This window comes from Hyperolius riggenbachi, chromosome 3 (genome assembly GCF_040937935.1).
Source record: "Hyperolius riggenbachi isolate aHypRig1 chromosome 3, aHypRig1.pri, whole genome shotgun sequence".
Taxonomy (NCBI): Eukaryota; Metazoa; Chordata; class Amphibia; order Anura; family Hyperoliidae; genus Hyperolius; species Hyperolius riggenbachi.
This window is the reverse complement of record NC_090648.1, coordinates 147798917-147815565: the sequence shown is the minus strand read 5'-3', so window position 1 is coordinate 147815565 and position 16649 is coordinate 147798917. Positions and strand designations below refer to the sequence as shown.

The following is a 16649-nucleotide window of genomic DNA, read 5'->3' as shown; positions in this document are numbered from 1 at the left end:
TTTTGTTGCATTCATATTGACCACATATAAATCCAGTACTATTCCAGAAACATCTGAAAATCTGGCTTTTCTGTGAAAAGCTTGCATTTGCAGATCTCCATGCCCCTAACTGTCCTACCACATGTTTACCCTGTACGGTATATTCAGATTTGACTCTCAGCAGTTTAGAGCAGTTACATCACTGATAGATTTCTGATTGGTGTCTAGTCCCCTCTATACGTTTCTTTTTGTCTTATTAAATGAACCTGCAAATACATACTTTTGCCCCAGTTTATGCCTCAGCGGCAATACAAGTATTATGTTATGCATGTTTCACCTGTCATTTATGTGCTTCACTTTTCCTCTGCAGTAATCCTGGTATAAAAGAACTTCCACCTGAGCTTGGCCAGCTTTCCTCTTTGTGGCAGCTTGATCTTGAAGACCTAAACATCACTAACTTGCCAGCGGAGATCCGGAAGGAAGGTGAGTTATTCACCAATGGGAAATAGTAAAACCTCTGGACCCACTTATGATTTTACAAGCATATCATGTGACTTGTTCTGTCTAGGGCCAGTGACCATCCTTGCTTATCTGCGTGCCCAGCTGCGCAAAGCTGAGAGATGTCGACTTGTGAAGATGATCATAGTAGGACCTCCACGGCAAGGAAAATCAACTCTATTTGAGGTTCTGCAGATGGGGAAAGTGTCCCAGCAGATGCAAGGAGACAGCACAGTACGGACCACCCGTTGGGAGCTGCAGAAACCTGTGGGAATTAGAGCAAAGGTGAGTATTGCTCAGACAGTTGAATAGGCTACTTTTTTTTTTTTTTATTTACTCACAAATAACCTATATCAAAGGTATCATTACAGGAAGTAGGCATACAAATTTACCAAAATTTGGAAGTCTTTTATGAATTCAAACTATTTTTCCTTAAAAAATTCTTCTTCATTTTTGGGGAATAATGCAGTATCCGTATTTGTCATTAAGGGCTCTATTACACTACAAAACACATTTGCTAATGCGATCTTGTGCATGTGTTCCTGACGCACGCCATGTGTGTCACAGTATTTTATAGGGTGGATTTTAACGGCCGCAGCGCAATAGAATCTGACGGGAATGTTTCTACCAAAAATTGTGTTTAAAGCAAAATAGTGCTAACATACACAATACATTCTTATGCCATGCATGCTCAGCTGAAACAGATCGAAAATGCCTTTAGATCAATAAAGGGGTAATATAGCATAATCCACAGCAGTCCAGGTACAGCTCACTGACCCTCACTCCCATAGATAATGCATAAGAAGTTATGTGTATGTTCTCACTTTTTCTGTATTAAACACAATATCTATCAATTTATCTATACCGGTATCTCAGGTTTTTTTATTCAGGTTAATTATAAGTGTTGTGATCACCTTTTGATGCATATTATTTTATTTTATTTCCCCTTCTTTATTATACTGTAGTCTCAGTTGCTAGTTGGCACAGCTTCTTGATAGGGGTGGTCCATTTTAAAGACAGTTCGGTGGGACATAGGCGGTTCTATTAACCTTGAAATTACTAAGTACTGTACCTTTTCAGTGCGTTTTCTTGATCTTTATGTTAAAGGTATAATTATTTGAGGTATGCAGCTAAGCCACAAGGATTATTCATGGCTCATTTGTTGCAGTTTGTGTTATATTATTTAAACTTACACTATACATTAAAACCACTTTTTATTAGTATGCAATTTTTAACGGAGTGTTTCCCAAAGTCCTCAAATATACCTTGTAAAATATATCTCCATTGTCATTTAGGATTGGTGGATTTTTCTTTTGTGTGGAGCATTTACTATGAATATCTATTTTATAGGATAGTATTTAAACTCTAGGTGTTTTGGATCTCAGCTGTAAGTTTTATTGGGTTCAAGAGCTTCCTTCTTTTTGTGTAGTTTTTATGAAGAAATAGGGGGAAAAAACTGTAGCAGTAGAAATCACTAACACAAGAAAAGCCACACAGCAGATGTCTGACCTCCATTATAGCACTAAAACACAATTCAGTATTCAGAAGAGGTGGAATCAATATTGTGTGTATCCTTACACTTAGGGCTCGTTTCCACTATTGAGGTGCAAAATCGCCTGGATTCCACCGCTGTTGAAATAGCATGAAATAGCATGCGGATGCGAATTTTTGCGTGTTTTTTGCCGCGAATTCGCATGTGAATTCGCATAGGTGAGGGTATATGGGAATTTAACCATGTCACTGCCTGTTTGAAGTTACATTGGTACCTATGCGAATTCGCATGAAAATTCGCATACCATAGCCGCATGCGAATTTCCTATTAAATACATTAGCGGCGATTCGCATGCATTCCACTTGCAGGCGAATTCGTTGGCTCTTTTGTGCATTTTTTTACCGCTGAAAAAAACGCACCTCAACAACGCTACAGTGGAAACAGGCCCATCCACTTGCATTACATGTGCGAATCCGCATGCATTGGACGCATGCGGATTCGCGATAGTGGAAACGAGCCCTAAAAGCCATGCCATTTACAGCATATACATAATAAGGGAAGTCTGAACACTTGTGGAGAATCACAGGAAACTTAATCAAACATTAATACATTTCCAGATACGTTTTCTTGTTCCCAGATCTCTTCTTTTTGCCCGTGTCCAGGAATGAAACCGTTGTTGGCTTGGTGCTTGTTGCCTATACCTATATTACATTTCTGCAACTGAATTCGCTCTTACCATAAATTTAACTTTATTATAAATTTGTTAAAGGCAACCGAGGTGACATGTGACATGATGAGATAGACATGTGTATGTATAGTACCAAGCTCACAAATAACTAGACTGTGTTCCATATTTTCTTTCTCTGCCTGAAAGAGTTAAAAATCAGGTATGCAAGCGACTGTTTCTGTCTTGGTCGGGACCGGGTCGGACTACAGCATAACCCTCAATGATAAGTAATTACAGCCATAAAACACTTTCCTGTCAGTAAATGGCTTCTGAGAGCAGAAAAGAGATAGTGTCAATAATTCATAGATTTGAGCTCTGGCATATTTCAATGAAGGTGTCATTGAGCAGAGACAATGAAACAGTCAAAACTTAAAAATTAGATTTAATTATAAAATACAACTGTGGGATATCTAAGAAAAGTATTTTTTTTTTCACCTCAGATGTCCTTTAAAAAGGGTCACTGGCAGTGCCCATTTCTTCAGATCATGGGCTCAGATTATATTTTAATCTGAAATGCACATATACTAGATTAGGCACAGTAGTTAAACCCACTTTGTGCAAAACCGAAGCGAATAACTACAGCTCCGCTTAATTAGCAGAGCAATGTATGAATGTCTTGAGAATTTACCAACCTATCTGACCGATGCACCTCAGATGTGACTGATTTCTCTCTATCCAAGGCTGGCTTGCTGCAGTAATAATTTTTGAGACTGTGCAACAGGCTGACCAGCTGCCATGACTCCTCTTTCTACACCTATGGCACTAGGCGTGCATGTGTGACGATACATATTCGCCACATTGAATACGCACCTTCAAGTGAGGGCAGGGCTTGGGGGGAGACATGGAGGAGACCAGGAGTCATGGCAGCTGGACAGGTGAGATTTACAATGCACGGGCACAGAAGGGGGACATTTACAGTTAGGGGGCGGCAAGGTGGGTGGAACCGGTCTGTGGTGTATGGGCAGCCAACAGATCTCTATCCGACAGATTCGATCAGAGAGAGATCTGTCTCTTGGTCGATCTGCCCATACATTGCTAGATAAATGGGCACTTTGAGTTCTCTTTCCTTGCAATGCAGGGCTGTGAAGTCAGAGTTGAGGAGTCTGAGTTGGAGCAATTTTGGGTACCTGGAGTTGGTAGTTTTATAAACTGAGGAGTCGAAGTTGGGAGTCGGATGATTTTTGTACCAAATCCACAGCCCTGCTAAGTATGTGACTTAGGAGTCGCAGTAGAGGAGTTGAAGTTGGAGCCATTCAGGGTACCTGGAGTCGTAGTCGGAGGTTTCATAAACTGAGTTGGATGATTTTTGTACTGACTCCTTAGCCCTGTTGCAGTGTCTGCTTATGCAACATCATTATCTCATCTGACCCAAAATATCTGCACTTGGGAGATGATCATATTATGGCTGTGAGTAATTTTAGGGCAGCCATTCGCAACAGATGTATCATGGAGAATGATAGGCTATTAATCACATCTCGATTTTTCAGAAGAGGGAAAGGTTGGCCTCCTTTTACACTTATTCTCTCCAATGATTTGGAAAATACATTTGTGTGTTGAACAGCTTCTAGCAATCAGAAAGGTCACTATTTCACTCAGTCTGCACTGCCCAATGACTGATAATTTCATCAGATGATCCAGTTGGTGGCAGAAGCAGAGTGGAGACTTTTGGCCTTTTGTCATCAACTTGCCCATAACTGCACGTGGCCCTCCTTCAGTCACATACTAATGGGGAAAGCCTTGTATAAACTTAAAAGTAATGTTTTAATTCCGGGTTATTTCACAGCAGTAAATTGATTAGAAAAAGTATTAAATGCATACATTGGCAGCTATGATCTGGCTGAGGAGCCTCAGGGGCACAGTAGTGGCCAGGTGCTAGTGATTACAGCCGTGAAACATTTTATTGAATCATACAAATGGACGCAGACGGCCTGAAAGCCTGTTTGGGTTTTCCAGGTGCCATGTAAAGGAAGTGTAAGGTGGCTCAAATGGATCTTATCTGCCATCACTTGCTGTGTTTTCACACACCGCACTCCTTTAACGAGGTGTTTTTCCACTGGTAGAAGAAAACTGATCCTTCATGTTACCTGCCAGGCTCACCACTGAGACTGGAGTCTGAGCTGAGGAACTGTGTTCTGCTCAGCGTGACCTCAGTGCTGGGACCACATCCAAACCTCTGCTGTGAATCAGCTCTCACCTGGGTGAAGAAAAGGGCCCAGATTTTCAGACAGGCAGCCAGCCGTCCCAGGATTGCTCTAGGCGATGATTATATGGGAAAACATTTTCTTTCAGTTTCCTACTGGAATATTTCTGGGAACTGACTAGCTAGCTAAAAGTCATTCATTTGTGAGAAACTTGTGTGTGTGTGTGTGTTCAGTAAGAAAAGAAAGCCTAGAAAGTCTCACTCAATGTAACCATAAGTAACTGAAGTTTGGTTACTATTCATTACTACTCTTTCCACATCACTATCACTTTCTGTATTGATGTAAGGCAGCATGGTGGTGTAGTGGTTAGCGCTCTCACCTTGCAACGCTGGGTCCCTGGTTCAAATCCGAGTCAGGTTAACATCTGCGAGGAGTTTGTATGTTCTCCCCGTGTCTGTGTGGGTTTTCTCCGGGCACTCCAGTTTCCTTACACATCCCAAAAACATACAGATAAGTTAATTGGCTTCCCTTAAAATGGGCCTAAGACTATGATAAATACACAATACATACATAGATATAGGACTCTGTTAGGGATTAGATTGTGAGCTCCTCTGAGGGACAGTTAGTGACAAGACAATATACTCTATACAGCGATGCAGAAGATGTCGGCTTTGTGGTAGAACTCGAAACACCCAGAGTTACGGATTGCCCGGCAATCTCATGGTCCTTGAGGTGTGATAGAGCCACATTAATCCATGCCATGTACTAACAATCATTCCGAAAGAGTCTATGCATGTGGGATTATCGTAGCTCTGTACAATTAACAAGCTGACACATAATTGCCTACAATTATTGCTTAAAAGGAAAACAAAGGGATGATTTTCATATTCAGCATTGATGCATTGTGGGAGACATCATACAGTGAGATGCGAAAGTTTGGGCAACCTTGTTAATTGTCATGATTTTCCTGTATAAATCGTTGGTTGTTACGATAAATTGGATTATCGCTTACTCATAATTGGATTCACCTGTGTATGTAGGTCAGGGGTCACTGAGCTTACCAAGCCAATTTGAGTTCCATGAATTAGTTCTAAAGGTTTTGGAATCAATAAAATGACATTTATGCACCTGCCTAATTTTGTTTAAATAATTATTGCACCCTTTCTGTAAATCCAATAAACTCCATTTTACTTCTCAAATATCACTGTATGTGTCTCCTATATGATATATTTAAAGAGAACCTGTACTGAGTAAAATTATTTAAAATCAACACATGAGTTAACTTCAAATCAACATTACATTACTACTTTGCTATCAGTTCCTCTCAGAAGCTCACCATTTTCTTCTGACAATGATCCCTTCTAGTTCTGACAACATTTTGTCAGAACTGAAATATATCAGTTGCTGTCAGTTACAGCTGAGAGAAGAACTGATGTGTCCATGTTTCCCTATGGCTCAAGTGGTCGATATTACAGTTTAACTGTGTGCTGACCAGGAAGCTGTTATGGGGTAATGGGCATTTTCAAAATGGAGGACGAAGAATTCCATTAATCACAGTGGACAAACAGGACACAGGAGAGGAGAAAGAGATTGATGAGAAGACTATGCAGCAGGTAAGTATGACTTGTGTGTGGTTATTTTGACTTTTAATTTTCAGTACAGGTTTTCTTTAACTGACATTTTTTTATCGTAGAACTCAACGATTAATACAGGAAAATCATAAAATTTACAAGGTTGCCCAAACTTTCGCATCCCACTGTATGCTCACTCCAACCTGAATAATCGCAAATACCTTGTTTAAGAAAGCAGCCTTCCATAATATAGTGACTGCATCAGTATATAGCTATTTTCTAGCCGGAGTTCACCTGATGCTTGCATGGTGTAGGAAAACTGGGCATTTGGTGTACTGCAGTGTGGTTGGTAGTTCAGGGCACACGCTTGCTTTTCACTACAAAGGCCATCCATGTGCCCTCTGCAGTATGTTCGGTGTAAAATGATCATACAGCATACACCTCACAAAGACATATATATGAGAGAAAATGCATGATGTAATACTATGGCAACACCTTTATTTGAAAGTATATCAGGCTTGCAACTTTATTATATATGCAGCTTGTTACTTTAGTTATTAATGTGAGTGTGATATATTTTTTTAAAAAAACTTCCCAAAGATTTCCTCAGTATGGTAGCTATAGCCCTCCATATATTTCCATTTTTTCCATAAATTTGTGTTGAACTGTCCGCAGATAAGAGATACAAATGTATATTAGTGTACTTATTGGCATAATCTATAAGAACACTGATGGTTCCATTCTCCCTTCTTCTGTTTTGTTTAAGTAGGTTGATTCTGTGGAGTTCCATGTCTGGGATATGGGAGGTTCGGCTACAATGTCAGCAGTAAACCAGTGCTTCATTACAGACAAGGCCTTGTATATAGTGGTGTGGAACCTGGCTCTGGGAGAGGAGGCCGTGTCCAGTCTCCAGTACTGGCTTCTTAATATTGAGGTGAGATGATGTTTTACCAAACAAAGCATGGTAGTGTCGGCTTTTCTTAGTACTCCCAATAATAGTCAGTGGACTGGTTTTTGCAGATACATTTGGTATTATAGCAGATCACCTTGAAAAACTAAAATATCTTAATCCATTTGTCCATCCCAAGCGTCATAAAAATTGCTCTAAATATCTTCTATTTTGATCTTGATATAGCATGATGCCCACTAGATGTTTCCTTCTGGGTTCCTCCTGTGGGGTGGGAAATCCAAGGTCGGAGGTACAGATTATAGAATGGGGTGTGGCCTGGACTGTTGTCACCTTTTCCAGGCTTTGGAAAAGTGTTGGATGCCGCCTGACTGTCCAGCTTGAAAAGGGGAATCCCTTAACTTCCATGGGAAACCCGGGCGAAGATGAAAGACAAAGATGGAAATGTTTGTGAAGAGGAATAAGAAGAGTCCTATGAGAGAAACGCGCTATAGAAATGTTATTGTTATACTAGCTTTTCCCCTGAGACCTCTCCTTTATCCTTCCATATAATATATGTTTTTAGAATGCATTTATTGGTATACATTGTAGATGGTTCAGTGAAATCATGAAATGTAGGAAGGAATAGGAATATTGGTAATGAAAATGTAAAACTTCTACTTCATTATTTGCAAAGACAAAATGGACCAATTAAGTTGTGGTCAACCATCAGATTGCATAAAACTTAGTTGTCTTCATGTTTTTCAGGCCAAAGCACCAAATGCAGTGGTTTTAGTTGTGGGGACACACTTGGATTTCATAGAGACCAAATTCCGTTTGGAGAGAATTGCCACCCTCCGTGCCTACGTGTTGGCTCTGTGCCGTTCCCCATCAGGGTCTCGAGCCACAGGGTTCCCTGATATAACCATCAAACATTTACAGTGAGTATTATTTACAGATTTATTTGTACCTGTTGATCTGAGACTTGCTGAACTTCAACATCTTTTATCTTTTAAATATTCTATTTGCACTAATATTTTATATACTATAGTATCAATGTTCTGCATTTAAACTGACTGCAACAGTTTTTGTTTCATTCATCTTCAACAGCTAATTACCATAATATCTAAAGCCATGTACTTGCTGATATCCTCTTTCTGAATGTTAGGTCTGAAAAAAAGGTTAAAGATAAAATTGTCTGCTTTAAACAGAAGTTATTTGTAATAATTCAGCTTTGAGTGAGAAAGATCTCCCACAATGAATCACTGTAGAATATGCAGATCATTGCTTTATGCCCTAAAAGTCAGACACACATCCAGAACTACTGAAATTCAGTGTGCCTATAGCCTATACATTTTACAGAGCTCCCATACAACCATATCACTTTTATACAGATCCTTCTCAAAAAATTAGCATATTGTGACAAAGTTCATTATTTTCTGTAATGTACTGATAAACATTAGACTTTCATATATTTTAGATTCATTACACACAACTGAAGTAGTTCAAGCCTTTTATTGTTTTAATATTGATGATTTTGGCATACAGCTCATGAAGACCTATCTCAAAAAATTAGCATATCATGAAAAGGTTCGTTAAACGAGCTATTAACTTAATCATCTGAATCAACTAAGTCTAAACACCTGCAAAAGATTCCTGAGGCTTTTAAAAACTCCTAGCCTGGTTCATTACTCAAAACCACAATCATGGGTAAGGCTGCCGACCTGACTGCTGTCCAGAAGGCCCTCATTGACACCCTCAAGCAAGAGGGTAAGACACAGAAAGAAATTTCTGAACGATTAGGCTGTTCCCAGAGTGCTGTATCAAGGCACCTCAGTGGGAAGTCTGTGAGAAAGGAAAAAGTGTGGCAGAAAACACTGCACAAAGAGAAGAGGTGACCGGACCCTGAGGAAGATTGTGGAGAAGGACCGATTGCAGACCTTGGGGGACCTGCGGAAGCAGTGGACTGAGTCTGGAGTAGAAACATCCAGAGCCACCGTCTACAGGCGTGTGCAGGAAATGGGCTACAGGTGCCGCATTCCCCAGGTCAAGCCACTTTTAAACCAGAAACAGCAGCAGAAGCGCCTGACCTGGGCTACAGAGAAGCAGCACTGGTCTGTTGCTCAGTGGTCCAAAGTACTTTTTTCAGATGAAAGCAACTTTTGCATGTCATTCGGAAATCAAGGTGCCAGAGTCTGGAGGAAGACTGGGGAGAGGGAAATGCCAAAGTGCCTGAAGTCCAGTATCAAGTACCCACAGTCAGTGATGGTCTGGGGTGCCATGTCAGCTGTGTTAGTCCACTGTGTTTTATCAAGGGCAGGGTCAATGCAGCTAGCTATCAGGAGATTTTGGTGCACTTCATGCTTCCATCTGCTGAAAAGCTTTATGGAGATGAAGATTTAATTTTTCAGCACGACCTTGCACCTGCTCACAGTGATAAAACCACTGGTAAATGGTTTACTGACCATGGTATTACTGTAACACCTGAGCAGTGCCACAGGCTGAGTGCCTCCATGCCACGCCGCATTGAAGCAGTAATTTCTGCAAAAGGATTCCCGACCAAGTATTGAGTGCATAGCTGAACAGTTTGGTTGACTTTTTTTTGTTTTAAAAACACTCTTCTTTTATTGGTCGCATGAAATATGCTAATTTTTTGAGATAGGAATTTTGGGTTTTCATGAGCTGTATGCCAAAATCATCACTATTAAAACAATAAAAGGCTTGAACTACTTCAGTTGTGTGTAATGAATCTAAATTATATGAAAGTCTAATGTTTATCAGTATATTACAGAAAATAATTAACTTTATCACAATATGCTAATTTTTTGAGAAGGACCTGCATGCATTGATGAAAGAAACTTTTGAAAACAGCTATATGTATGTCCGATAGGTGTGGCTCTGTGAAGTGTATTGGCTGTATTACTGTACACAAGCAGTTCTTGATGTGTGCCTGGCTTTCAGGGACATAAACAGATGATTTGCATATTCAGCAGTGATGCAAATTGGGAAATCCTTCTTGCTCACGTAAAGCTGAATTATTGCAAATACCATCTTAAAGAGAGACACTGATGATATAATTAATTGGTTGTGTAGGACAGCTGAGAAATAAAACATTAGGAGCAGAGACATAAGTCTAATATTGTTTCAAGTACAAGAAGAGTTAAGAAACTCCAGTTATCTATGCAAAAGAGCCACTGAGCTCCATAACTTTCAAAGTCGCAGAGAGCTCTGTCTTCTAAAGCTTATTATCTCGAGTGTCTGTCACTGTATTGTTTTTTTTTTCTACAAAGGACAGTTCAAAAGTTCACAAGCCTGCTCTGTAAAATCATTTAGAATGCTGAGTAGTGGAGCAGTCACACGGCTACAGATCTTGGGATGGGAATCCTAATGATATCTGTACACACATTGCATTGTATTTTGTATATTCTGGCTGCTGCTGCACACACAAGGGTCATCTATTTACTTATTATAAAGTGGGCTTATAAAGTATACATATTCTTAAGGTGGAACGGTAGTAAAAATATCCCCTTTTCAGTTAGACTACTAGCAGAGGATAGGTTTCCCTCGCTTAAAGAGAACCCGAGGTAGGATTTAATGATGTTAGTGGGGCACAGAGGCTGGTTGTGCACACTATCACCAGCCTCTGTTGCCCTATGGTGTGCCCCCAGGACCCCCCTGCGCTCTGCTATCCCCAGCGGCGTGCTAGCGACACACAGCGGGTCGCCAGCAGGCTGTTTACCTGTGACTGTCTGTCAGCGCCGTTCCCCCGCCTCCTCTGTATCGGCGCTACCCGCCCGCGTCCCTTCCCTCCAATCAGCGGGAGGCAGTATAGGCCTACCTACCTATACTGGGTCTCCTACCTATGCCTAGCTAACTAGCTAACTACTGAGGCACCTACCTATGCCTACCTACCTATACTGGGTCTCCTACCTATTCCTAGCTAACTACTGAGGCACCTACCTACCTATACTGGGCCTCCTACCTATGCCTAGCTAACTACTGAGGCACCTATCTATGCCTACCTACCTAAACTGGGTCTCCTACCTATGCCTAGCTAACTACTGAGGCACCTACCTATGCCTACCTACCTATACTGGGTCTCCTACCTATGCCTAGCTAACTACTGGGACACCTACCTATGCCTACCTACCTATGCCTAGCTAACTACTGAGGCACCTACCTATGCCTACCTATACTGGGACTCCTACCTATGCCTAGCTAACTACTGGGACACCTACCTATGCCTACCTACCTATACTGGGTCTCCTACCTATGCCTAGCTAACTACTGAGGCACCTACCTATGCCTACCTATACTGGGACTCCTACCTATGCCTACCTACATACAAGAAGATAATAAGGTTGTTGATTCATTGTGGACAGACCAAATTTGATCAGCTGGACAGTCACTGTTCTATCATTGAGCTACCACAGCCCGGCGACCATATGGGCTGGAAAACTGCCACGGCCTGCACTCTGGCCATGTTGCGCATCAGTCCAGCACGACAGTCACTATGCAAACAGCTGTTTGGGGTGCGTTACACAGTGAGTTTGGTGTGTCAGTGTGAAGCAGTACTCTAATTACACTCCCTGATTGATGTATACCCATGCAAGATGTTTTAAAGCACTTTAGGCCTGCAATTTAGCATTCAATGTGATTTCTGCCCTTAAAACGCTGCTTTGCGTCAAATCCAGATTTTTCCCCGGGACTTTGGGCGTGTATCCCACTCCGCCATGCCCCCCCTCCAGGTGTTAGACCCCTTGAAACATCTTTTCCATAACTTTTGTGGCCAGCATAATTTTTTCTATTTTGCAAATTTCGCCTCCCCTTTGAAGTCTATTGCGGTTTGCGGACTTTTACGCGAACCGAACCTTCCGTGGAAGTTCGCGAACAGGGTTCGCGAACCTAAAATCGGGGGTTCGGCCCATCTATAGTGATAGTGTGCACAACCAGCCTCTGTGCCCCACTAACATCATTAAATCCCTCCTCGGGTTCTCTTTAATGAATTGAATATGAGCTCCATGAAGGTGTTGCTTCTGACTTCCTATCAAATACCATTTCCCCCTAGTGTTCTATTGATTTGGGTGGTGGGGATGGGGGGACGGGACCGAGGGTGTTGTGGTAATCCGGTTGTCAGTGGAATTATTCTCATCTGTGTCACAATCCGTAAACAAATGAGGAAACATTAGCTCTTCTTCTGTCAGTTTTTTGCGGTTTATTTCACCGTGGGGAATGTCTCCTTTCACTTCTCAAGCATTTTGCTTGTGAGTTTAAGTGATCTGGTTTAAATTTGGTTGTGAGTTTAACCTCCCTAGCAGTATGGACAGATATATCCGTCCATAAAAACATGCTGTGAACAGTATAAACGTGCATACACATTCATACTCTCCTGCACTGTATACTATTCCTGCACTGTATACTAGACCCTTGCTTGACACATTTTGGCAAGTTACAGGAAAAAAAAAGTTTTAAAAAGAAATATTTTGCACAGAAATCCTGGGGAAATTGAACGCCAGGGAGGTTAAATGATCTGGTTTAAAAAGGAGTACTTTAGGCAATTTTTCTACATTATTACAATTTACTCTAGAGTCTGATTTGTTTGATGCAATGTTGTGTGAACACTTATAGCTATTTGTGTGTATTCTTCTTTATAGATATGTCCGGGTCCATGTGAATACACTTATAGCAGATTGTTTTCTTCCCTTGGTTGGCTGTTAAATTCTCATTCTGTAATGTTCGGTTTTACAGTGAGCTCTCCTGCAAGACACTTGAGGGATTAGAAGGGTTGCGAAATCTGATATTCCATGCAGCGTGCAACATGAAGGATGTGGGCAGCACAATTGGATCCCAGAAACTAGTGGGGAGACTGGTAAATAACTTTTTTTATTTTGTGGTAATGTTTATAGTTCATTTTGATGTGTCAGCATTTAGTTTGCTCAGGTTTGTTCTTAAATGGTACCTGATAAGGGAATAATGGCAGTATTTATACTTACAAGGGGTTTCCTCCAGCCCCACGAGGTCCGAGAGCTCCCTCTCTGGCGGCTCTGTTCAATTGTAGCAGCTCCCGATATTCTGGCCAGTTGTCGGCTTCTGCGCATGCACGGACAGGCCAGCGAGCTCCTGCGTCGGGAGCGCGATGGGAGGTGCGTTGCCGGCCAGATTACTGGTAGCTATTACAATTGAACGGAGCCACCAGAGAGGATGGCGAAGGAGCCTACGGACCTCATGGGGCTAGAGAAAGCACCAGGGAAAGTATAAATACTGCCATTATTCCTGTCTCAGGTTCTCTTTAAAGGGAACCTGAAGCAAGAAGTATATGGAGGCGGCCATATTTATTTCCATGTAAACAATACCAGTTGCCTGGCAGCAATGCTGATCTGTTTGGCTGCAGAAGTGTGTGAATCACACCAGAAACGAGCCTAAAGCCAATCAGATTCACCTGCTCTGCTGTACGATTGTTCAGGGTCTATGGCTAAAATTATTAGAGGGAAAGGATCATCAGAATGAAAAATTTACAATTATTTTAATACCCCTATTGCAACCTAACTTAAACATTTATGTCAGCTTTAACCACTTGCTGACTGCACGCTTATACCGTGCGTCGGCAAAGTGGCAGCTGCAGGACCAGCGACGCAGTACTGCGTCGCCAGCTGCAGGCTGATTAATCAGGAAGCAGCCGCTCGCGCGAGCGGCTGCTTTCTGTCAAATCACGGCGGGGGGCTCCGTGAATAGCCTGCGGGCCGCCGATGGCGGCTCGCAGGCTAAATGTAAACACAAGCGGAAATAATCCGCTTTGTTTACATTGTACGGCGCTGCTGCACAGCAGCGCCGTAAGGCAGATCGGCGATCCCCGGCCAATCAGCGGCCGGGGATCGCCGCCATGTGACAGGGGACGTCCTGTCACTGGCTGCACAGGACGGATAGCGTCCTGTGCAGCCTCGATCGCCAGGGGGGGGGGAGCAGGTAGGAGAGGGAGGGGGGAATTTCGCGCGGAGGGGGGCTTTGAGGTGCCCCCCCGCCAGCCACACGCAGGCAGAAGAGATCAGACCCCCCCTGCACATCATCCCCATAAGGGGGAAAAAAGGGGGGCAATCTGATCTCTCTGCCTGCTACCTGATCTGTGCTGGGGGCTGCAGAGCCCACCCAGCACAGATCACTCAAAACAGCGCTGGTCCTTAAGGGGGGGTAAAGGGTGGGTCATCAAGTGGTTAAGGCCCGTTCACACTGGCAAACACAAAACGCTAGTGTTTTTGTGTGGGTGATTTTACCACAATTAACCTTCCTGGCGGTAACCTCAGTACGCTGCACTTTGCTAGCTGAGTGTACATACCGATCGCCGCCGCTCTGCGCTGATTCGCCGCTACCCGCCGCGCCGCCCCCCCCCCCCCCCAGACCCTTTGTGCAGCCTGGCCTATCAGCACCAGGCAGCGCTAAGGGGTGGATCGGGACTCCTAATGACGTCACTGACGTCATCCTGCCCGTCGCCGTGGCGACGGGGGAAGCCATCCAAGAAATCCCGTTCTTTGAACAGGATTTCCTGATCGCAGATCGCTGGAGGCGATCAAAGCGGGTGGGGGGATGCCGCTATCCCTGGGCTCGCTACATGATTTAAATAAATAAATAAAAAACTGCTGCACTGCCCCCTGGCGGTTTTTAATAGACCGCCAGGAGAGTTAACACAGTAAATTCACTGTACACTGTACACTTTTTAGCATTCTAATTGGGATTGCTCTAGAATCGCGTAAAAATGCTGCATGTAGCGCGATTTGCGATTGCCGCTAATCGCAAATTGCACGCTATTGGCTGCTATCGTGGCAGTGAGATCACTGCCACATAGTTTGTCTTGCTCTAGCGCTTTAAAAAGCGTTACCGCTCGCTGGTGATTCAGCGATTAGCGGGAATTGTCAGCTAATCGCTCCAGTGTGAATGGGCTCTAAAGAATGACTTTAAGTATCCAGCATTTCAGTTCTTATTATCCTGTCCAGTTTCTGGAGATTGCCAATAACCCTTGAGAGGGAGCTGAAACATGATGGGACCCAGACATTAATAGCCGCACTGTACTTTGAGCCAGCGGGTCACCAGGGCATTGGCATAGAAAGAGATTTATGCCTGAGTGTGAAGGATTGGAGTGCTGGGTACATGTTCCTGAAGCATGCTGGGAGCCTCCAGCACACTTGAATAGTGCACTGTGGCCTTTTGCCCAATACGCAGTGAGTAAGCAAACTACTCACGTCACTTCATGCTGCTCAGTGCCAAAAATAATGCAGCTTTATATAGAGGTAATTATACTGCATACATTCCCTTGAACTTGCTCACAGAAGCTGCTCTAACATGAGTTTAAAATATAGATCTCTGTCTACATAATCCTAAAGCAAACCTGTCTGCAGACTGCACAGTAAGGGATACTTGCTGGCTGCTGTACCTCTGAGGGGGGTCACATGATCAAGTGAGAAGCCCCTGGAATCAACTTGGGGGATGAGTGGAAAGCCCTTTTTTCAGAAACAAAAATTGTTTGCGAATTAAAAAAAAAAACATAGCGCCCAACTGTCCCTTTTTTGGAGAGACAGTCCCTCTTTGGGAACCAAATCCCTCTGTCCCTCTTTTCTCATCATTTGTCTCTCTTTCAGGACTGATGTACAGATCTGTGTAAATGTATGTATTTTCTCCTAAAAATGCTTTAAATTGACTATAAACTTTATTCTCATCCTTTAAATTAATATATTTCTTACTTTCAATTGTTGTTGTTAAATAAAACTAATGATGATATAAAGGACCAATGGGTTTTGAATTATAAAACTAAATCTTTTGCTTATGAATTGTTTGTGATAAGCGTGACTAGGGGTGTGGCTTGGCCTGGCTAGAGGTTTGGCAGGGGCGTGTCTTAAAGTGTCCTTCTTTCTTAAATCAAAACATTGGGAGGTATGAAATAAGCAGTACATAAGGCATGGGGGCAAGAGGAGTTACAAATACTGTATGTGATCTGAATGTTGTTACCACAGCTAATTTACCTCACTTACCTTTATTGAAGAGTACAGGAAGTGTTCCAAAACGGTGTAGCCCAGCACGGAAGGAGTGTGAACTGATTAGGCTGCTATTAGTATGTTCCAGTGGATTGCTCTTAATACACGCCCAGCATATTTCGCATTTCTAACATTTGTGGTTTATTCTGACTTGAGAAATAAAAATGATTCACGATTGTAAGTCTTTTCATTTCCTTGCAGGCTATGACCGTTTTGGATCATCCTTGTACATACAGTAATAGAAATACCTGCCAGTGGCCAATATAGGAATGGCGATACTACTAAGCACTATATAATATCACTAATGTTCAGATCTGATCTGACTGAGTTTGAAA

At 42.5% G+C, this 16649-nt stretch overlaps 1 protein-coding gene across 7 annotated transcripts in view; it reads left to right on the top strand.

Annotated features, from left to right (window-relative positions):
* LRRK1 (leucine rich repeat kinase 1) overlaps positions 1–16649 on the top strand; it is a 158567-nt gene that overhangs the window by 97162 nt on the left and 44756 nt on the right. For all 7 annotated transcript variants that reach the window (XM_068275094.1, XM_068275093.1, XM_068275091.1 and 4 more), the window contains 5 exons: positions 350–462; positions 548–762; positions 7178–7342; positions 8063–8235; positions 13043–13163. In XM_068275094.1, coding sequence (XP_068131195.1) covers positions 350–462; positions 548–762; positions 7178–7342; positions 8063–8235; positions 13043–13163 — 787 coding nt within the window. The remainder of the gene's footprint in view (positions 1–349; positions 463–547; positions 763–7177; positions 7343–8062; positions 8236–13042; positions 13164–16649) is intronic.